Source organism: Montipora capricornis, chromosome 12 (genome assembly GCF_036669925.1).
Source record: "Montipora capricornis isolate CH-2021 chromosome 12, ASM3666992v2, whole genome shotgun sequence".
Classification (NCBI taxonomy): Eukaryota; Metazoa; Cnidaria; class Anthozoa; order Scleractinia; family Acroporidae; genus Montipora; species Montipora capricornis.
The window spans coordinates 34,003,287-34,020,823 of record NC_090894.1 but is presented as its reverse complement, the minus strand read 5'-3'; the positions used below and the strand labels follow the sequence as shown (position 1 = coordinate 34,020,823).

Here is a 17,537-nt window from a genome sequence, read left to right as displayed (position 1 = left end):
ATTAATATGTATACTTCTCCATTTCGGAATTTACCTAGTGAAGGATCGCAGCGGCCTGCCTTGAACGCGTCCTCTCGCTCTTTTCACTTCAAATGCAGTAACAATCTTCGCTGCTGTAACAGCGCCGATCACCAAGTGCTCAGACTGTGCTCAACCGGGTGGCCTTGGATTTGCGTCTCCTTCAAAACTCATTAATAATTCATGAGCCGATTATCCTCTCAGATCACAGAAATCAGTCACGTGCATACATGATCATTCTGAAAAGCACGGAGAGGGTTTTGATTTCGGTCTCGGGGGAAATCGGGGTACAATACATAAACAATGAAATTATCACTGAATTATTAATGAAAATATGATTACCGTGATCTTTAGATAAAGATCACCTAGTCATCACGTTAATTATAATGCCAAATTGTTCTCCAAAAGATATTATACAAAAACATTCACCACGGTAAACAAAAAAGTTTATTTTCCTGATAAATTCTTGTTAGAACAGGAATTTGTTATTTTACAATTTCCCATTGTTTACAAAATAAATTGTGCAGTTTTTGAAGACTCAACTATCCAATTTTGTCTGATTTGACTTGACTTGACTAGTTTCAGTGACATTCGGAGTGGGCATAAATGACTTAAAACTTCATCGCTCACTTCACACTCCAAATCACCCAATCCCGAAATGTCTTCACCTTCACCACCTTCGGTCTTTACATTACTCTCGTCATAATTTTCACCGATGACTGGTGGACCTACAATTTTGCTGACATTTTTTTCCTGCTCAACACTATTCCATTCATAATTAAACAGCGCATTGGACCGATGTCCTGTTCGTTCCCGAATTAACTTGAAATCTCATCTACCAAATGTTAAAACAACCGAGTGGCGCAAGTTACCCTTCAACAGTGGGAAGTTTTCCTCTTTAAACCAGCTTGACTGCACAGAATATCGGACAAAATCCTATTCAGAGTCTTAATAACCACATGTGGCTTTTGATAGCCAAATACTGCTGAATTAGGATTTGGTTTAAATCTAGAATGGCTTTAAGAATGGTTTTAGAATGGCTTTAGAATGGCTTTAGAATGGTTTTAATCTAGAATGGCGCCATAAGTCATTCTCATTTTTGGCAGAAAAACTTTGGAATTCGTTGCCAACGTATGTTAGAAACGCCAAAGATATTTCTACTTTTAAACGTCTTTTAAAGAAGCAGGTTTTTAGATAGTTTTTAGAATGGTAATTTTAAACTATTTCTTTTATTTTCAATGCTTTCCGTTTCACGCACATGTTTTAACGAGTTTTTATCACTCCTAGATGTAGCGTGGGTAAATAAAGTATTGTTGTTGTTGTTGTTGTTGCTAAGCATTTGATATTCTCTAGATAGGTAGAACAACAATTTACAAGGCATGGAAAATGTTCAACATTAAAGTCATCACAGCACACATGTTTAACAACGCGTGGTGCACGCTTTAGATCTTTGAGACCTCCATGAAAAGTTTTCGATACGGTCTCAACAAAAATTACGCCATTCAACTCTACTCGAACATTATTGTATCTTAAATCTCGGTGCTCCTTCCCTAGGATACCAAACAGCTTCCCGTTGTAAAAATAAATTGTGAGAGATAATGATTAGCACTATGACAACCGAGCAGATTCCTCTCCCAAAGGGTCTTTTTTTCTTCCGCTGTAATAGCTTCTTTGTCCTCTTTCTTCGTTTTATTAGCCATGCCATCTGCACAACGCTTCCTCAATTCTGCATCCAAAGCTCGTCGAAACATACTCAATCTAAAATGTAACACAAATATTTAGTAACGAGTTCTCTACGCCTGATATTAGACTCCAAAGTTCTATTTCCTTACCTTGCCACATCCTTGTTTAAAAATTTAATAGCGTCGCGTCCATTGCTCTCTTCCAAGTAACGCTGTAATCCACAGCAAATATTGTACAATCTTGGGGGACACCGCTGTCCGTTCTCCTTGCACACTCCGCGACAAACTTTGTCAGCCGAAAATCCAAGGATTCAGCGCTCATCTCAACAATACTCGATTCTTAATTTTGAATACTGTCAACTGCAGCTTTTTGGCATACCGAGTAGCCCTTGGAACACAACTATCCAAGTAATCTTTCTCTTCCTTCGCATTTTTTGGTTCTCGAAATTAAACACGCGTTTGGGCGGCATTTCAAGGAAAAGCTTTTTGAACTTTAACAGCAGCCGAACAAGGAGCACTTTTCCCGTCTGTATGTAATTAACTTTTAATGCTTCATATCACGTTTAGACAAATCCCTGAAGAGGCACGGGTCTTTGAATCTGTTAAAAAATTCGCAGAACGTGTTGTATCGGGTCTAAAAACACAGCCTCATATTTTTAAACCCGATAAAAAACTGCTGCTCGTTTTTTAAATAGTACGTAAACAGTTGTTCTCCAGCTTGACAGTAGATTTACAATACAATGTTTTTGTTCAGATGGTACACTGCCTAACGGTTACGGACCTAGTGCGACGCTTGATACAATACACGATCGGTCGGCCACTTAGGTCTAACGAAGGGTTAACGCTTCAGTTTGTGGGAAATTTACGATTAAAATTGCAATTGAAATTATACATCTCCATCTCAGCATTGAAGCGTTCTTTTCTCTCTCTCTCTCTCTCTCTCTCTCTCTCTCTCTCTCTCTCTCTCTCTCTCTCTCTCTCTCTCTCTCTCTCTCTCTCTCTCTCTCTCTCTCTCTCTCTCTCTCTCCATAGGCATCGTGGGGCACTTTTGTAACTTTTTTCTCCTTTCGCTATAATTCGCCCAGTTTTAGATGGTAAGGCACAACAACTTTTCAGTAGATACCTTAAACACTGATCCCCTTGCAGACCGACGCTCAACGAATCACTTTAAAATCAAAGGGACTGTGACCCTTTTTCATGGCAAGGAGGTTACAAAAGTTCCCCTGTCCGTGGTAAGCACCGTTTAAAAAGCTTTTAAATCCATTTCCTTACCAAATTGTGGCTTTTGCCTTACCATATATTCGCCACACGATTCCCTCAATTACCACAGTAATTTAAATTGGAAGTATTGCGCCCCGGAAAATTTTACCGTGTATACGTTTGACTTTTCATGTCCATGAAAAGAATCACGATTCAGAAAAAGCCCGTTTTTTGCTTCGCTGGTTTCAAAAAGCGATTGAGACCTTTTAAAACATTCAACATCAACCAAATTTTGAGGGAAGTTAAAGAAGTCTTTTGGTAATCTAATAAAGAAAGAATTTATTGAATTGGATGTTTTCTCATTTTTTGGTGGATTTTTTTAGTTGCCAATGTCTCAAAACTGGCAACGTTACAAAAGGTCCCTATTTGCTAGAGGTTCCAACACGTGCTTTCGATGTGATTTCTTTAGAGATAAGAAACAAAAGTGCAATCAATATAAACAATAGTACAGTAGAAATAAGTGAGAGAAAATTCAACTCTTTTCTATAATTTGGAAAGGAACTAGGGTTTAAAAACAATTTTACGCGGTTTTGCGTTATCGGGGATATGGATATCTTCATTCACAGTTGAATGTTTGACTCATTGCAGCGGTAAATGACCATGAAAAATGTATTGGGGATAGGTTTACATGCCAGAATGTTGCTTGTGTGCTGTTCTAAAAGTCGTAAACGAGAGGTCAGAGGGGCGTTTTAAATTAATATTCATAGCCTTTATAGATTCACCACACCCTTTGTCAAACAAGCACCCAGAGGCTCCAAAAGAAACTGAGAATTTGGTCATGAATATATAAAAGCAAAAGGGATATGACGAATACAATTGATTCATTTCATAGACAAAGATAGCATTCACAAGACACTGCGATAAGTAGCACGAAATATGATGCGCCATATCTGTAAGTCCATCTGCTGGACTGCTAGTAATTGCCTAAGTGTACATCTCGTGAAATCATTTTTCTATGGATGCACTTTCCATTATATTTAAATTGTTCTTTCGAGAAGATTTTTCAGCATTTTATTTCATTTAGGTGTTTACCGGCGAATTTCTAGTCACGCAGTGGTTAAGGTGCTATTAATTAAATCCTAACTCCCCCATCTTGAACCCCAGAATGGCTACAAGAAGATTTTTTTCTTTGCACAGTCTGTTGGCGGCAAAGCCATGAACCAAGCGAGCCAAGATTGTAAAAAATTAAAAGATACAATATTTTATAAAATAATTAGGATAATATGCGCACTCATATTGGTGAATAGCTCTGTTTATATGAGAGTGTGTAAATACGGCTGTGACAAGGGCTGTGACATCACACGAATTTGGTTATGCGTTGTCAGACGCGCGTTTTGATTGCCTGGTAGGAAATATGATCGTGTATGAAGAAAATCTGTTTCATTTATTGAATTATTTCTGAGAAATATCATCACAAAGCATGATCACGAAAAAGTTCCGCCTGTTAAAGGATGACCCTGACACGGGAGCCATTTTTCAACCCTTGCGCGTTTTAGGCGCCTATCGTCGTGACACCAACTTACCTGACTCCCTGGTCAGAAGTACTCCAAAGGGGAGTGTCAAGCCCAACGTGAATGGGCTTAGGTTTGGGTGAATTCAGAGGTTACCGTGATTACAACTTCCACAGACTGGAATGCCTCGATTTGTTTTAAATATCCTCTTTTGCAAGTGTTCGTAAAAAGTTTATTCTTTGATGGGTTAAGTTAATGTTAACTATGATATCATTGGTAATAGAGTGGCTTTCAAAACTGTTGAGTATTTTCAACAGGCAATGCTTGTGTATTTAAACTGTGCAATGGAGAAATATTAACTGGATCGACGTTAGTCATCAAAAACCAAGGGTCACTTATGTTTATCAATAGCAATTTGTTCTTTTTGGCCAACAAAAAATAAATCAGCGCTCTTTAGACTTTTGCAAATGCAAAGGAGCAACAACTGCTTTTGATGTTGACCTAAAAAATCCCGCTGTTTACCATGATTACGACACTTGAATTCAAGTGCTTGCGAGATTGTTGTTTTAGCAAAACGTTGCAGTTATCGAGACTCATGGAGAAAGCCTCAGCTGCAGAACGTGCTCTTTTTTGTGTCAGTGATGCAAAGTTTGCAATTGTTAAAGCTCAATTGATTTATTGCTACAAGGATGGTAGATGTTTCATCAGTTACGTATATTCGATAAGCTGGGATAGCCAATGTGATTGCATTCGAATTATTTTCAGTGAGTTTTAAACATTGCAACGATTATGGGCGTAATCATAATTAAGCTACAGTATATTGCGTTTATTGCTGCTTGCTATGGGGATAATGCGAATAAGCTATGTGTTTATTGCTATCATTTTCTGGTAGGCTTTGCCTACAATTTCAATTGTTAAAGCTCAATTGAATTTATTGGTGCAAAGATGGTAGATTTCATCACTCGCGTATATTTCATAAGTTCGGATAGCCAATGTGATCGCATTTGATTTTTTTTTCAGTGAGTTGTAAACGCTGTGAAGATGATCGGCATAGTTATGACCAAGCTATGTTGCGTTTATTGCTGCCATCTATGCGCAATAATCATGAATGAGCTTTGTTGCGTTTATTGCTACCATTTTCATGGTATGCGTTGCCTACAATTTGAGTTGTTAAAGCTCAGTTGAATTTATTGCTGCAAAGATGGAAGATTTCATCAGTTAAATGCATATATTCGATATGCTCGGATAGCCAACCCGCTTGCATTTGAAGTTATATCAGTGAGTTATGAACATTGCAAAGATTATGGGCGTTCAATTGATTTTCTTAGGAGTAAAGAAATATGAGCGAATGTGAGAATGATATACACATATTAAATGTTGACAGGAACCCACTGGGAACTCGGAAAAATCCGATCCCCAGATGGGATTTGAACCCACGACCCTCCGTGATCTAGTCGGATGCTCTAACCACTGAGGTACTGGAGACTCTATGGTGAGCAGTGGGGAAATGCAGTTATGATGCAGTTATGAGCTATGCTGTCTGTCGTTATTTGACTCTGTAGCTCAGTGGTTAGAGCATCCGACCAGATCACCGAGGGTCGTGGGTTCAAATCCCATCTGGAGCTCGGATTTTTTCAGAGTTCCCAGTGGGTTCCTGTCAACACTTTATTTAATATGTGTAAAGAAATATGTTTGATTGTTCCAGTCTTGCTAACCAGGGCCCAGTTGTTCAAAAGCGGATTAACGTAATACAGGATTACCATAAGATTTGGTTTCATTTTTTTCAACTTTTGGTTGAAAGTTTCTTTTGCTTATTTTTTTTTTTTTCAAGATTGACTTTCTCTAATGTAAAATTTCGCCAAATATCAGCGTTGAACAACATTTGGGAGTTGAGAAATAAACTCCTTGGTTATTTTTTAACCTGGGATTAGCATTAAACGGATTTTGAACAACCAGGTTAAATAGCGAAGCAGAAGAAGCTATACCTTAAAAATGCATAAATGTCTGAATTGTGTGCTACAGCTTCTAAATGAAGTGCTTGAAACTGCTCCTTCATAATTATAGAGATAAATAATCAAATAAATAACTGGATGAATTGACAGATGGTTTCGCTAAATTTTATCATGTGAATTACCGGGAGTGAAAGAGTTGGATGTTGTACACAAGCAAATGCGAAAACTACACGCAATGCTAGGAAAGAAAACCAACTCAGCAAAATTAACTCAGTACTTCCAAAATGACAGTACTCTTAATTATTCTCTTGAATCTGTATTAACTCTTAAGAGTATGCACACTAGCAGGCCATGGAATACAAGGTTAATGCTAAAAGTGCCAGTTTGTTACAAAAATGCACGGCTGTTACAAAAGTGCCCTGTCGTTACAAAAGTGCCCTCTGTCGTTACAAAAGTGCCCTCTGTCGTTACAAAAGTGCCCCACTGATGTTACAAAAGTGCCCCAATGAGGTTACAAAAGTGCCTCAGGTTACAAAAGTTCCCTACCTTCGTTACAAAAGTTCCCTATCGCGTTACAAAAGTTCCCTTTTTTCGTTACAAAAGTGCCCGTGCCTCTGGCTCTCTCTCTCTCTCTCTCTCTCTCTCTCTCTCTCTCTCTCTCTCTCTCTCTCTCTCTCTCTCTCTCTCTCTCTGTCTCTTTTCATGTTCTTATTCCGTAAGGTTTTAGAGCTTGCCTACCAACTGGGAAGAACATCTGGAAGTAAAGGAAATGGGGCTTGCAAAAAACGCTGTCAAATTGTACCTTGAGATAATAATTACGCGATAATCATCGTTTTTTTTTTTTATTATTATTATTCAAAATGGCCGCAAGCCGTTTTGTTGAGGTGAAAACGAAGAAATTGATTGTTTTACAGATAATGCATATTTTTAAATAATCACTTATGTAATTATACTAAAACAGTTATTTTCAATAGGAATAAAACGCAAACAGCGGTTACAAACATTTGCTTGAAATGCATAATTTTTATAAACTTAACGTTTCGTATGTTTCAACATACATCATCAGAAGTGATTATTATTCAGTTACAGACAAATTTAAATTCAAAACTACAACTGTACGGACTGCGAACTAACGAAATTGATTGACATAAAACGACAAGAATATCCTAATAATAGAGATAAAGTTTCCCACTGCCAACGTTTTCATTTAAGGCCGGCTTAAGATCACGGTTCAATAGAGACTCTTTAATTTTGCAATGCATGTCTGATCGACCAGTTGGTAATATTTCAAAATGATCATACTTAATTCTATGGTTGGTTGAGAAAACAACAGTTATTTTCCTCAGGCCCGTTGAATATAAAAGAATAAAAACCTCGACTTTGGCGATATTCACCTCGCCTTAATTGTTAAATGTCAGATTATTAAATTAATTATTATCTTTACATTAGGGATCGGAGGTCCTCGTTATTAGTCCCGCTCTAAGGAGCTTTGTGTAGGTAATCACATGTTTTCGCGTGCAATTTTAAATAAATAACCAGGAGTAAATTTTTTGAGACCAACAAATTAAATCACAGGAGCCCGTAGGGGAAAATCATATGATTTCTCATTAATAATAGACATGAAAAAATATCGAGAAAGCCTGTCGTAATTAGCAGAAGCAACGCAAGTGAATCCCCTAATTACGCGAGAATTGCGCTATACAGGAATATAATTTGATTGGCTATCTGTGCCTTTCTTAGATCGTTGACCAATTAGAATGCTTAGTTTGTTACATCTTACCTAGTTCTCCACACAGCGTTACCTGAAAACTGCATTTCTCTAAGAAAATCAGAATGGATAATCTCTTCATTCATGTATATTATTAGAGCTGTTATATTCTGTTTTCTTTCAAACAAAGGATTCCCTCATTCGATATAGTACTTCCATGGAACTATTGACTTCTCGTATGTCTTCTACTAATCCGTTGAGTTCATCATCTTCCTTTGACTCGTACAATTCCTCAATAGAAAGTAAGGATAAAGAAATGTTCCCACAGTCAGCTAATTTATACAAAGTACTTTTTAAATCGTTACTTTCGTGATTATGGTCAACTTCTGTCAGAGAGTCAGCTACAGCAATCGGACACAATGTGTGAATTACCCTTCCACTTTCAACTTCAGTGGAAAACAATGTTTGAATCTCAGACGAATTCTTCCAATCCTTTCTGCTCCATTTTGGCCTCCCTACAAATTTAGAACGTTTGCCCTTGAACACTGGGTTTTTAAGGAACGAGGCAAAGCGCTTTACCAGCAGTTTAAGATTTTTGAGCAAGTACATGACCATAAATGATCCCAAATCGGCGTCGGCAAAGTCACTTCTAGGACATTCTACCACTTCAAAGTAAGATTCACTCAAAATAGCCATGAACAGATTCAACGTAATCATGGTCATTGTAAACATATAAACAAACACAAACAGAGGCCCTAAGATACGTCCGTTCGCTTTTAACTCAAAGAAAAACAGATCACCTCCAAGGAGCATCTCAAGTACCGCGCGCAGTGACTTGAAAAACGAGGAATATGGATCCAATGTTGAGCCAAAAAGGAGAAATGCCATTTGAGTATACGCTAAGATTGCCGTTACGAAAACTAACAAAAAAGAAAGAAGTGGGATGAAGGCCCTTGAAAGAGTTCCCATCATCTGGCAAACATGGCGGTTGAAACGTATGACTCGAAGGAACTTAAGAGTTACTGTGAATATCAGGAATGATAACACGTAAATCTCAATAGCTGACCAGCGAACTATGTAATCAGCGCTTGACGTTTCGAATGGGTTGAGTCTAACTCTCCTTACAAAGGCGCTGGCATATTTGGCCTTTAAGAAGAAGGTGACGACAGCGCAAATCGCTGTAACGATATGAAGTAGCTGCAACCAGTTCCAAAATCCAAGAAAATAATTGTTTCGTTGGCGATATATCTTGACTATTTCGCTCAAAACAAAAATTATTATGATAACCATAAAGAGTAGTTGAGAAACCTCGTAAAACGCTTGAAATTTATCGCTGGGTGCCTTATAAAGAGTCAGGGTTTGAATACTTTTTGAAAAGTGGAGTCCGCCGGTCGGGAATCGCTCATAGAGACATCTCACCGCGCTGAATAACGAACTTGCTGGATTAAACACAGTAAATTCCACAAAAACAGCAACTGAAAACTCGTCAATCCAGTTGTTTGCTTCTAGATTGTTTAAGACATTCAAGGCGGATCGTATGTTGTATCCTAGATCGGCTACAAATCCGCCTCCGTCATACATGCTATACACTCCTTGGTAAGACAACGTGTTTAGATCCGAGGACGACCGATATCTCCATGGTTTTGGGCATATTCTCTCCAGCTCAAATACTGTTTGGAACTTGCTCGTATTCTTGACTGGAATCCAATTAGGCAAATTGTACAGAGTCTTGTATTCGTTGTTTGATGAATATGGAGGGGCACACCTTGAGAACGTCTTCGTCAGTTCATTGACTTTCTCGGTTACATAACAACTGTTAGCTGTTAAGGAAAGACAACGAAATAAAATAATTATTTAAAGCACATCGGATTGAGACTCTATCTATAGTTATTACTTGAGTAAACCCTTTCCCAAGTATATTTATCTTTTTAGACCGGCTTTTACCCACGACAAATGTCATATTTCCACGGCGAAACGCGAAAAAAATTACAGCGTGATGCGCGTTTGTTGGGTTACATGACGTAAAACAATAGTACTGTCATATATCTGTTTTCATTGGGTTCTTACCCTTGAGACCCCACGAGAGGTGTTCTATTAATCACTTTCCACAAGAAAGGGTTCACTCCTAGGCTCAATATGAAAGATAGAGGTTCCATCTTAAACGTGTGATGAAAGATCGGTGATACTTTGAAATAGTCAGTTGTTTGACTGCTTTAAATTCCGTTCGATGGTAATCGTTTGTCAGCTATAATAAATAAGATAAAGAAACACACATTAAGGTTAAATTCCATCCCCAATTCAGGACAAATCTATGATAATTAGTCAGGAGCCCTGGAATTTGGAAAGGTGGAATTCACCAATACGGTTACATGAAAATCGTGCATCTCAGTTGCGCTCCCTGATCTTTTCTTGTATGGGTCGTCCTGTTTCCGCGATATAGATTTTCCTGAATTAGCAAGGAATCTAAAGGCCCACACACTATCTTTTGGTCTCATCAAGTGATCATGAGACTGTCGGAAGTGAAGACGGTGCGAACGGTGCCTAGTTGTTGTAGGCACTAACGGAAGGTTTTCGATACTCTTTGGTTGCGATGGTTTTAGACCCTGCCACTAGCACTGGCATTCGGTCCAGTGCCCTTCGTTTGAAAGAGGTGGAGAGGTGAAATAGTCGGTAGTAGCAAAGAGGGATGACAAATGCTACTCCTCCGTGGTCACGAGGCGTCTCGTCCGGTAGTACACGCAGTTCACAATACTGCATTTTGTTTGATTGAGGATGGCGAGAATCATATACTACTTCCGGTGGCCGTACCGCAAACCTTTCACCGTTGCCAAGTACGAAAACTGAGGCCTTGCCGTATTGACCGAGCGATAGCGAGGTCAATACGATAGGCCGAGGTTTGAGATTTTCCCGTAACGACCGAACGGTCGAGGTTATTAAGTTGTTTATTCTATGGCACCAGCAACAAAAATAAAGCCAACAATCCAAAGCTGGCGCAGCGGAAGTGATCATTACATCCGGTGATGCGCGCGCTTCACTGTTCATTCATCGTTTCAAATCGCAAAAATCAAGTGAACTGACTCGTCTTTCGTCACATTTTATTATAGCCGTGAAAAGGTCATGTAGAAGGTTAGGGTCAAGTCACAACAAGGAAAATTTTGTCAACATCTCTGAGAATCAAAGGCCAAAGTCAATACGTAAAGAAAAATGTCAACGGCCTCGTGGAAAATGTAAAATGTCATCAGCCGGTAGGTTCAAAATTTCCTTATCGCCCTTGCTTTTGACAAATAGCGATTAATTGTTTTCATGTCGCTGACTGTTTTCTTTGTTGTGTTTTAACATTTTTACTCCTTTACAAACGTCTCAATCTCTTCTTGGCTGTTTCCTTCGTTTTCTGTGTCGTCAACTCGTTCATTATTTGTTTCTGTCAAATCACCGTTGTCCAGAAATTCGTACTCGTCCGGGTAATAAAATTCACTCTCAGAGTGTCCCTCCTCGTCACTCATTCTCAGCCGCTACAGTTTTCAGACAAAAATTAGATGGTTTTTTAATTACTTTTTGCTTTGGTTTTGCAAGCCCGTAATCGGCCCGTGGGCATTACGGGAGAATAATGCACTACAATTCAGTCACAATTAGCCAATCAGAGCGCGCGTTATATCGGCCACAAACACAAGCCATATAATAATAATAATAATAATAATAATAATAATAATAATAATAATAATAATAATAATACTAATAATAATATTCTCGCTTGATGAGGCCAAAAGATAATGTCGATCCGGCTAAAAAATACGTCGTCTTCAACCAGATTCCTCGTGAACGCGGTAAACAGGACAAGCAGCGGAGACATTTATGCACAACAAATATACAATTTGCAAGTACCAAGAGTTCCGTCGTTTCTGAGCACACTGAAAGCTCGGCCATTGTCCGCTTTGGAAAAAGGAGAAATTTATCGATTGGGACCGGCACATCCATAGGTGCCTCGCCCTAATGACATCCACAGCGATAATCGAATTATGGAAAGAGATCGATTGAGTAGCTTACCGCAGGGGGAACGTCAAGGGGAAACGACTTAACAGCGGACCGCACTGGTGCGAACGAAAATACACTTTATTCCAACCCGTACCTTGATGATGAACCACAGCGTTTTAGCACACATACAAATGAAAAAAAATGTTTCTTATTTGAAGGTGGAGTGAGCGATTGGCCTAAATTAATAAGTCAATTACCTTGCTTTATTCTAATTTGTCGGAGGCGCGGCATTCCGACCAAAAAGAGTTCTCTGTTGCCCACAAATCCTTCCTCGTACTCGAACATCCACCCATTGTACCATCTAGTGTCAAAAAGGGCTGGACAAAGCCTACCTCTCATCCAGTGCCAAAAAGATGAAGTGTTTCTCCCCTTTGATGAAAAGAGACATCTATAAGAAACTTTTAATCAACTAGTACGCTTTGCTGTGTTTCCCTCGGTTTCCAGGCTCATGCGTATTATGGGAACATAAAATGTTGGCGTAAACTAATGACTGTAAGAAATAGGGAAAGGTTCAAAATACCAACAATATTTAGGCTGCGAGGATTGGTCGAGTTGCTTCAAGCAAGTTGAGAACAGAATGATTGCACTTTTATACTAACAAGAATAAGGTATACATTAACGTTTTCAGTAACTTTCAATTTCCACGAAAGACGGCTCTAGTAGGCTTTCAAACCAACATATTAAACATCCTATTAAAAAAAAAAAAACCGTGAATAAATAAATGTGTTCCCGTACTCTACTCTGAGCAAATTTGTCCTCGTTACGAGCTATGATCTTTGAACATAAACGGTATGAGCATGCAAAACGAGTCTTCAAGCAAGAAATGTTTAAAACTCAAATCTCACCTTGAAAGCTATCAAGGAATTATTCAAAGAGTTGGTCTGCATAAAACGGTTGGGCCCACGATTTCCATAGCAAACTACCATCAATACCACCGCAAAAAGCAAGAACAATGTTACCTCGGAAATAATCTTGTACATTGCCTGAACCTTAGTTCTAAAATCTCTTGCCTCCTCCAGTTCCTTCCCCTGTGGAGGGCCTTCCTCCGTCTTAATATAATCATTCTCTTTATGAAAAGATACACCGTAAGCTTTTACCGTCTCTGGTGGCTTTTTAACAAGGAGTGACAAGAACGAAGCCAACAGAACTACTTTAATCGGTTGGCACACAAAGACATCCTGTATGAATGACACCATTATTGAGGTAAGCCATTGGTTCGATGTTTCCTTGCCCCACATCATACTGTAAAACACTACAAAGACTGCTGCTGTCAACGATGTTAGAATGCACAAGCCCCATCCAATGTAGACAAAAAAGTGTGGAAGAAAGCCTGGTGCTTTCTCGTCCGTTTCTTCCACGCTAACTTTGTACACATGATCCTTGGGTTTTTGTCTGGAGTTTCTGAAGATCATCACTATTAAAATATTTATCGGAATGGCGATCACGCTGCTCTGGATACCAATCTTAATTTGCGTCCAACTCATTTTCAAAGGGCCGATTTTAAAAGTGTCTTTTGGTGCTGTGCCGAAATGGTAGAACATGGCATTTGTGACCATAGCAGCGAAGAGGACCGAAATACAGCATGATAACCGCTGACACCGAGTAAACGACACGTGAGGAGGTCTCGTAAATACAGACAACCACAGATGTCCATCACCCAAGCTTCTTGCGGTCCGAAACAAAAATAAATCTTTAAAATTTGCAAGGTCCTTTTCGTTCGCAGCACTGATTTCAAAATGTATCTGTCCTGCACCTTTCTCAAGAGCAAGCCAACGGTTGGCCAAAAAGTGCCACTTTTGACCGGAACTACAATCTTCTATCTCAATCTGCTGCAAAAACCATGCCGGGCTGTCTCCACTGTTATCATGCCAGACAAGAATCTTGAACAGTCGTCCAAGGGATTGAGGTAATGAGAATACAAAACTATTTACGCTTCCTCTGGCGAATAATACCTTCCTTGAAGCTGACAGTGATATGGTACCGCTGCAACCTTCATCACCATACAACATAATCCCCACGCGGGCTGTTGTTCCATGGTTGGTCCACATTCCAGTCTGCACGTGCAACCTGTATACGTATCCACTTGAATGAACATCGCTTAAGTAGACATTACCCATGACCTGGTGAAAGAAAGTAGCAAAACAAAACAACAAAAAAAAGCTTGGTGTATACCACGAAACGTTTATATGGTAATGTGTTTACGTCCACACCAATTCTGTTGCTATGAAAACAACCACAAGAATAACTTTCTTAACAAATTTAACCCTTTCACTGCCGAGGGCTTCCCCATTAACAAGTTAATAACAAAGAGGGCAAAATTACTGAATGCTGATTGGTCAATGAAGAGGGTATTTTTTTCTTAATTTTGCTTGAGAAGAGGGCAAAATTACTCGCTCACGATTGGTCGAGCGCCAAAAATTCTCGCTCCTGATTGGCTGAACGTCATTCAGTTGGTTCTTCTGTTTGAGTAAAACAACTTCGTCTTCATCGAAGTTTGTCTTTTAATTCGGGCTGCATTCGCCGAAAAGGCATAAAGATTAAGAATTGGCTTTAAAAGATGATCTGAAATTTGAATTTTCGAGTGACAAGAAGAAGGGCAAAAGGTTTTTTTCGAGAAAAACTTAAAACTTGGATCGGCTTACATGGCGCCCGGCGTGGCGGGATTGTGTGGTTGAAAAACAAAATGATTCCTTTCGTCAAGGGCTTTCAGTTTACCACGACATCTTGCACCTCAACAAAAAAGATCACAGAACAATTTGCCATTGACAGGAGGAACGAGTACCTCAAATGTGGTGGATTTCTTTGGACAAACTGTTTGCTATGTTTACGGATGCGTATTTGCAAGTGGTAAAAACCTCTACAGCACAGGTGAATAAAATAAATTGAAGCTTAACATTTGGTTTAATCGTTGTTACAGTTGTTCACGAATGAAACTCGTATTTTCCTCTCGAGTGGATGTAAATAACAATCATCTATACTCGTTTTGGACGCAAAGAACAAGTTGACTTGCTTGTCTGTTTGTCAGTTGTTTTGCTGCCGAGCGAACGAGCAATTTCAGCAACTTCTGAAAACACGCGTGATATTAATCCTTAATTTTACTCGGCCCCATGCGATTACCTATACAAAATCGTCTGGTGTTAGACAGAGTAAAATCTACTGGCGTTAGACAGAGTAAAATCTACAAGTGCCAACGGCATTTATGGAAGTGAAAGGGTTAAAGTGGTACTATGATAAAAAAACAAAAAAAATGCTCATTTTTTCTTCTGATTTAAAAGTGTGTTTGCTTAACACCTGCTTGACAAAACTTTTGAGCTTTAATTTTTATCCAAAAGCTGTTTACTATGAGTGTAAGTTTTGGATTTCACGGGCCGCCCATTACTCACGTTCAAAACTGACCCACTGGATCTCTGAAGGTTGGATCTAGGGAAAAGTGACGTCATTCATTCAATAACTTAAAATTTCAGCCTACAAACGCACTTTCTGATGTATGAAAAATGCGAGTAAAAATGTAAAAGCCCGAAACTCCCGTGCTGCATATTAATTCCTTTGCATAAAAACGCATTGCTTTCATTTAAACTGAGTCTCCTCGAGCCAGCTCTTTCAAGGTTTTAAATTTAGTAATGGCGGACCATTAAATAGGAAAAATGAAAGTGTCTTTCTGAAATTAAGGCTTAAATTTTGGGTCACTTAGTGTTTAGTTAACATGGTTTTGTACTACAAAGGAAAAAAAAAAAAAAAAATATATATATATATATATATATATATATATATATATATATATATATATATAAAGCTTTAAAGCTTCAATGAGCTCTCTTTATGGGACGATTTTCTGAGGAATTTAACCTGAGATGGTTGTCTAAATGGAGTTGGTAAAGTCTGAATTCAGGTTGGGAACGTGCTACATAACGCGGCTCAATTGTTCTGAATGTCTCAAGTGTCAACTTTTCATGAGAACAAGCACTTATGAGGGAGTAATTCTGAATGTCACCATTTCTCGACGTCGTTCATGTTTGGTTTCACATATTCAATGGAGAGAAAGAGAAACCAGGCAGGGAGAATTATTTTGAACCCAGATTAAATGAAAGGACTGGCTATCGACATTTTTCCTCTGTTCGTAATTACTTTAATGATAGGATTAGTTACAACAACAACAAGAAGATTGTTTACCTTCTTTTCGTCACGTTTGTCTGCTCTTCGTGCCCACACTAGTCCTAGGAGGTATGCACCATAAGCAATGCATACAGTCGCTAGTACGAGGAAGTTATCGGTCTCTCCAAGTAGGCCAAACTGTTCCCAAACTTTTTCGAAATCGATGGGATTTGGTGCAACCAAAAAATCACCACCAAATGCAGACAAGTGGGTGCAAAGACAGTGCAAAATTCCTGAACTTGTTTTTGGTCCAACCTGAAAAATCCGTAGTCTATATAAAATACCGATTTCAGCATTTAGACCCTTTACTGTTACTACAAAATTTGTGGGAAATTCCTTTCTAAAAAAAGTGTTTGTATGAGGAATTTTAGAATCGCTTATTTTTTCGGGCGCGCCCACCTTGAATATATAATTGTGACGTGTGACGGTTTCCTTATTGTTTTAACACAAATAGCTTTTGTATAATAATAGGGCAACTGTAACGCATCACAGTTATTCAAAATGTCGGTCTCTGCCAAATTTAAAACAAAAATAGGAGAATCTAAAACGTGTCTAGTTGTGACGCAAACGCTTTATTTGTTAGAATAAGGGTTCTTTAATAAATACAATTGACTGTTTCCAAGTATTTTCCTTTATTATCGAGACAAGGACGTCCGAACTATCAGGCTAAAATAACTCTTTTGAAAGATCGCATCAGTTCCTTAGATAGTAATAATAATAATAATAATAATAATAATAGTAATAATAATAATGATAATAATAACTATAATAACTATGAGTAAGATCTCATCATCTACAAACGAGACTAAAAAGATAACAACACCGTCACCAAAAGCAATCAAGGAACTGCTAAGAAAAAAGATGGTTGAAAGATATATTACAAATGCAGAACAGCAGTCCTGGCTGGGAGCCTACACCACCAAACAACTCCAAGATAATCAAATGCCACCTGCAGCCAAACAGATCCTAAAGAAATGGAAGAATCCTCGATATCGCATACAGCGTACACAAGAGCATACGGCAACAACTCCTACCAAACAAATGCTATTAGCAAAATAAAGCACAACTGAAGATTACAGACACCAAATGGGGAATGTGTGGCAATGCTATAGAGTCAACCATTCACGTGATGTGTGCTTGTCCAAAGATCGCACAAAGTCTCTATAAAGCAAGACATGACAGATTGTTAAGACCTATCTGTCACTGCCTACTAGAAAGGTACAATTTTCAGCAGAGCGAGAATGAAAAACCATGGTATCAACAAAGGCCACCTTCTGCAGTA

General features: G+C 38.7%; 1 protein-coding gene across 2 annotated transcripts in view; it reads right to left on the bottom strand.

Annotated features, from left to right (window-relative positions):
- Positions 1 to 7,217: 7,217 nt before the first annotated feature.
- LOC138027592 (polycystin-1-like protein 2) overlaps positions 7,218 to 17,537 on the bottom strand; it is a 71,726-nt gene continuing 61,406 nt past the window's right edge. For both annotated transcript variants that reach the window (XM_068875136.1, XM_068875137.1), the window contains exons 16-19: positions 16,274 to 16,510; positions 12,949 to 14,223; positions 12,301 to 12,472; positions 7,218 to 9,891 (exon numbers count right to left, since the gene is read on the bottom strand). In XM_068875136.1, coding sequence (XP_068731237.1) covers positions 8,252 to 9,891; positions 12,301 to 12,472; positions 12,949 to 14,223; positions 16,274 to 16,510 — 3,324 coding nt within the window. In that variant the 3' untranslated portion in view covers positions 7,218 to 8,251. The remainder of the gene's footprint in view (positions 9,892 to 12,300; positions 12,473 to 12,948; positions 14,224 to 16,273; positions 16,511 to 17,537) is intronic.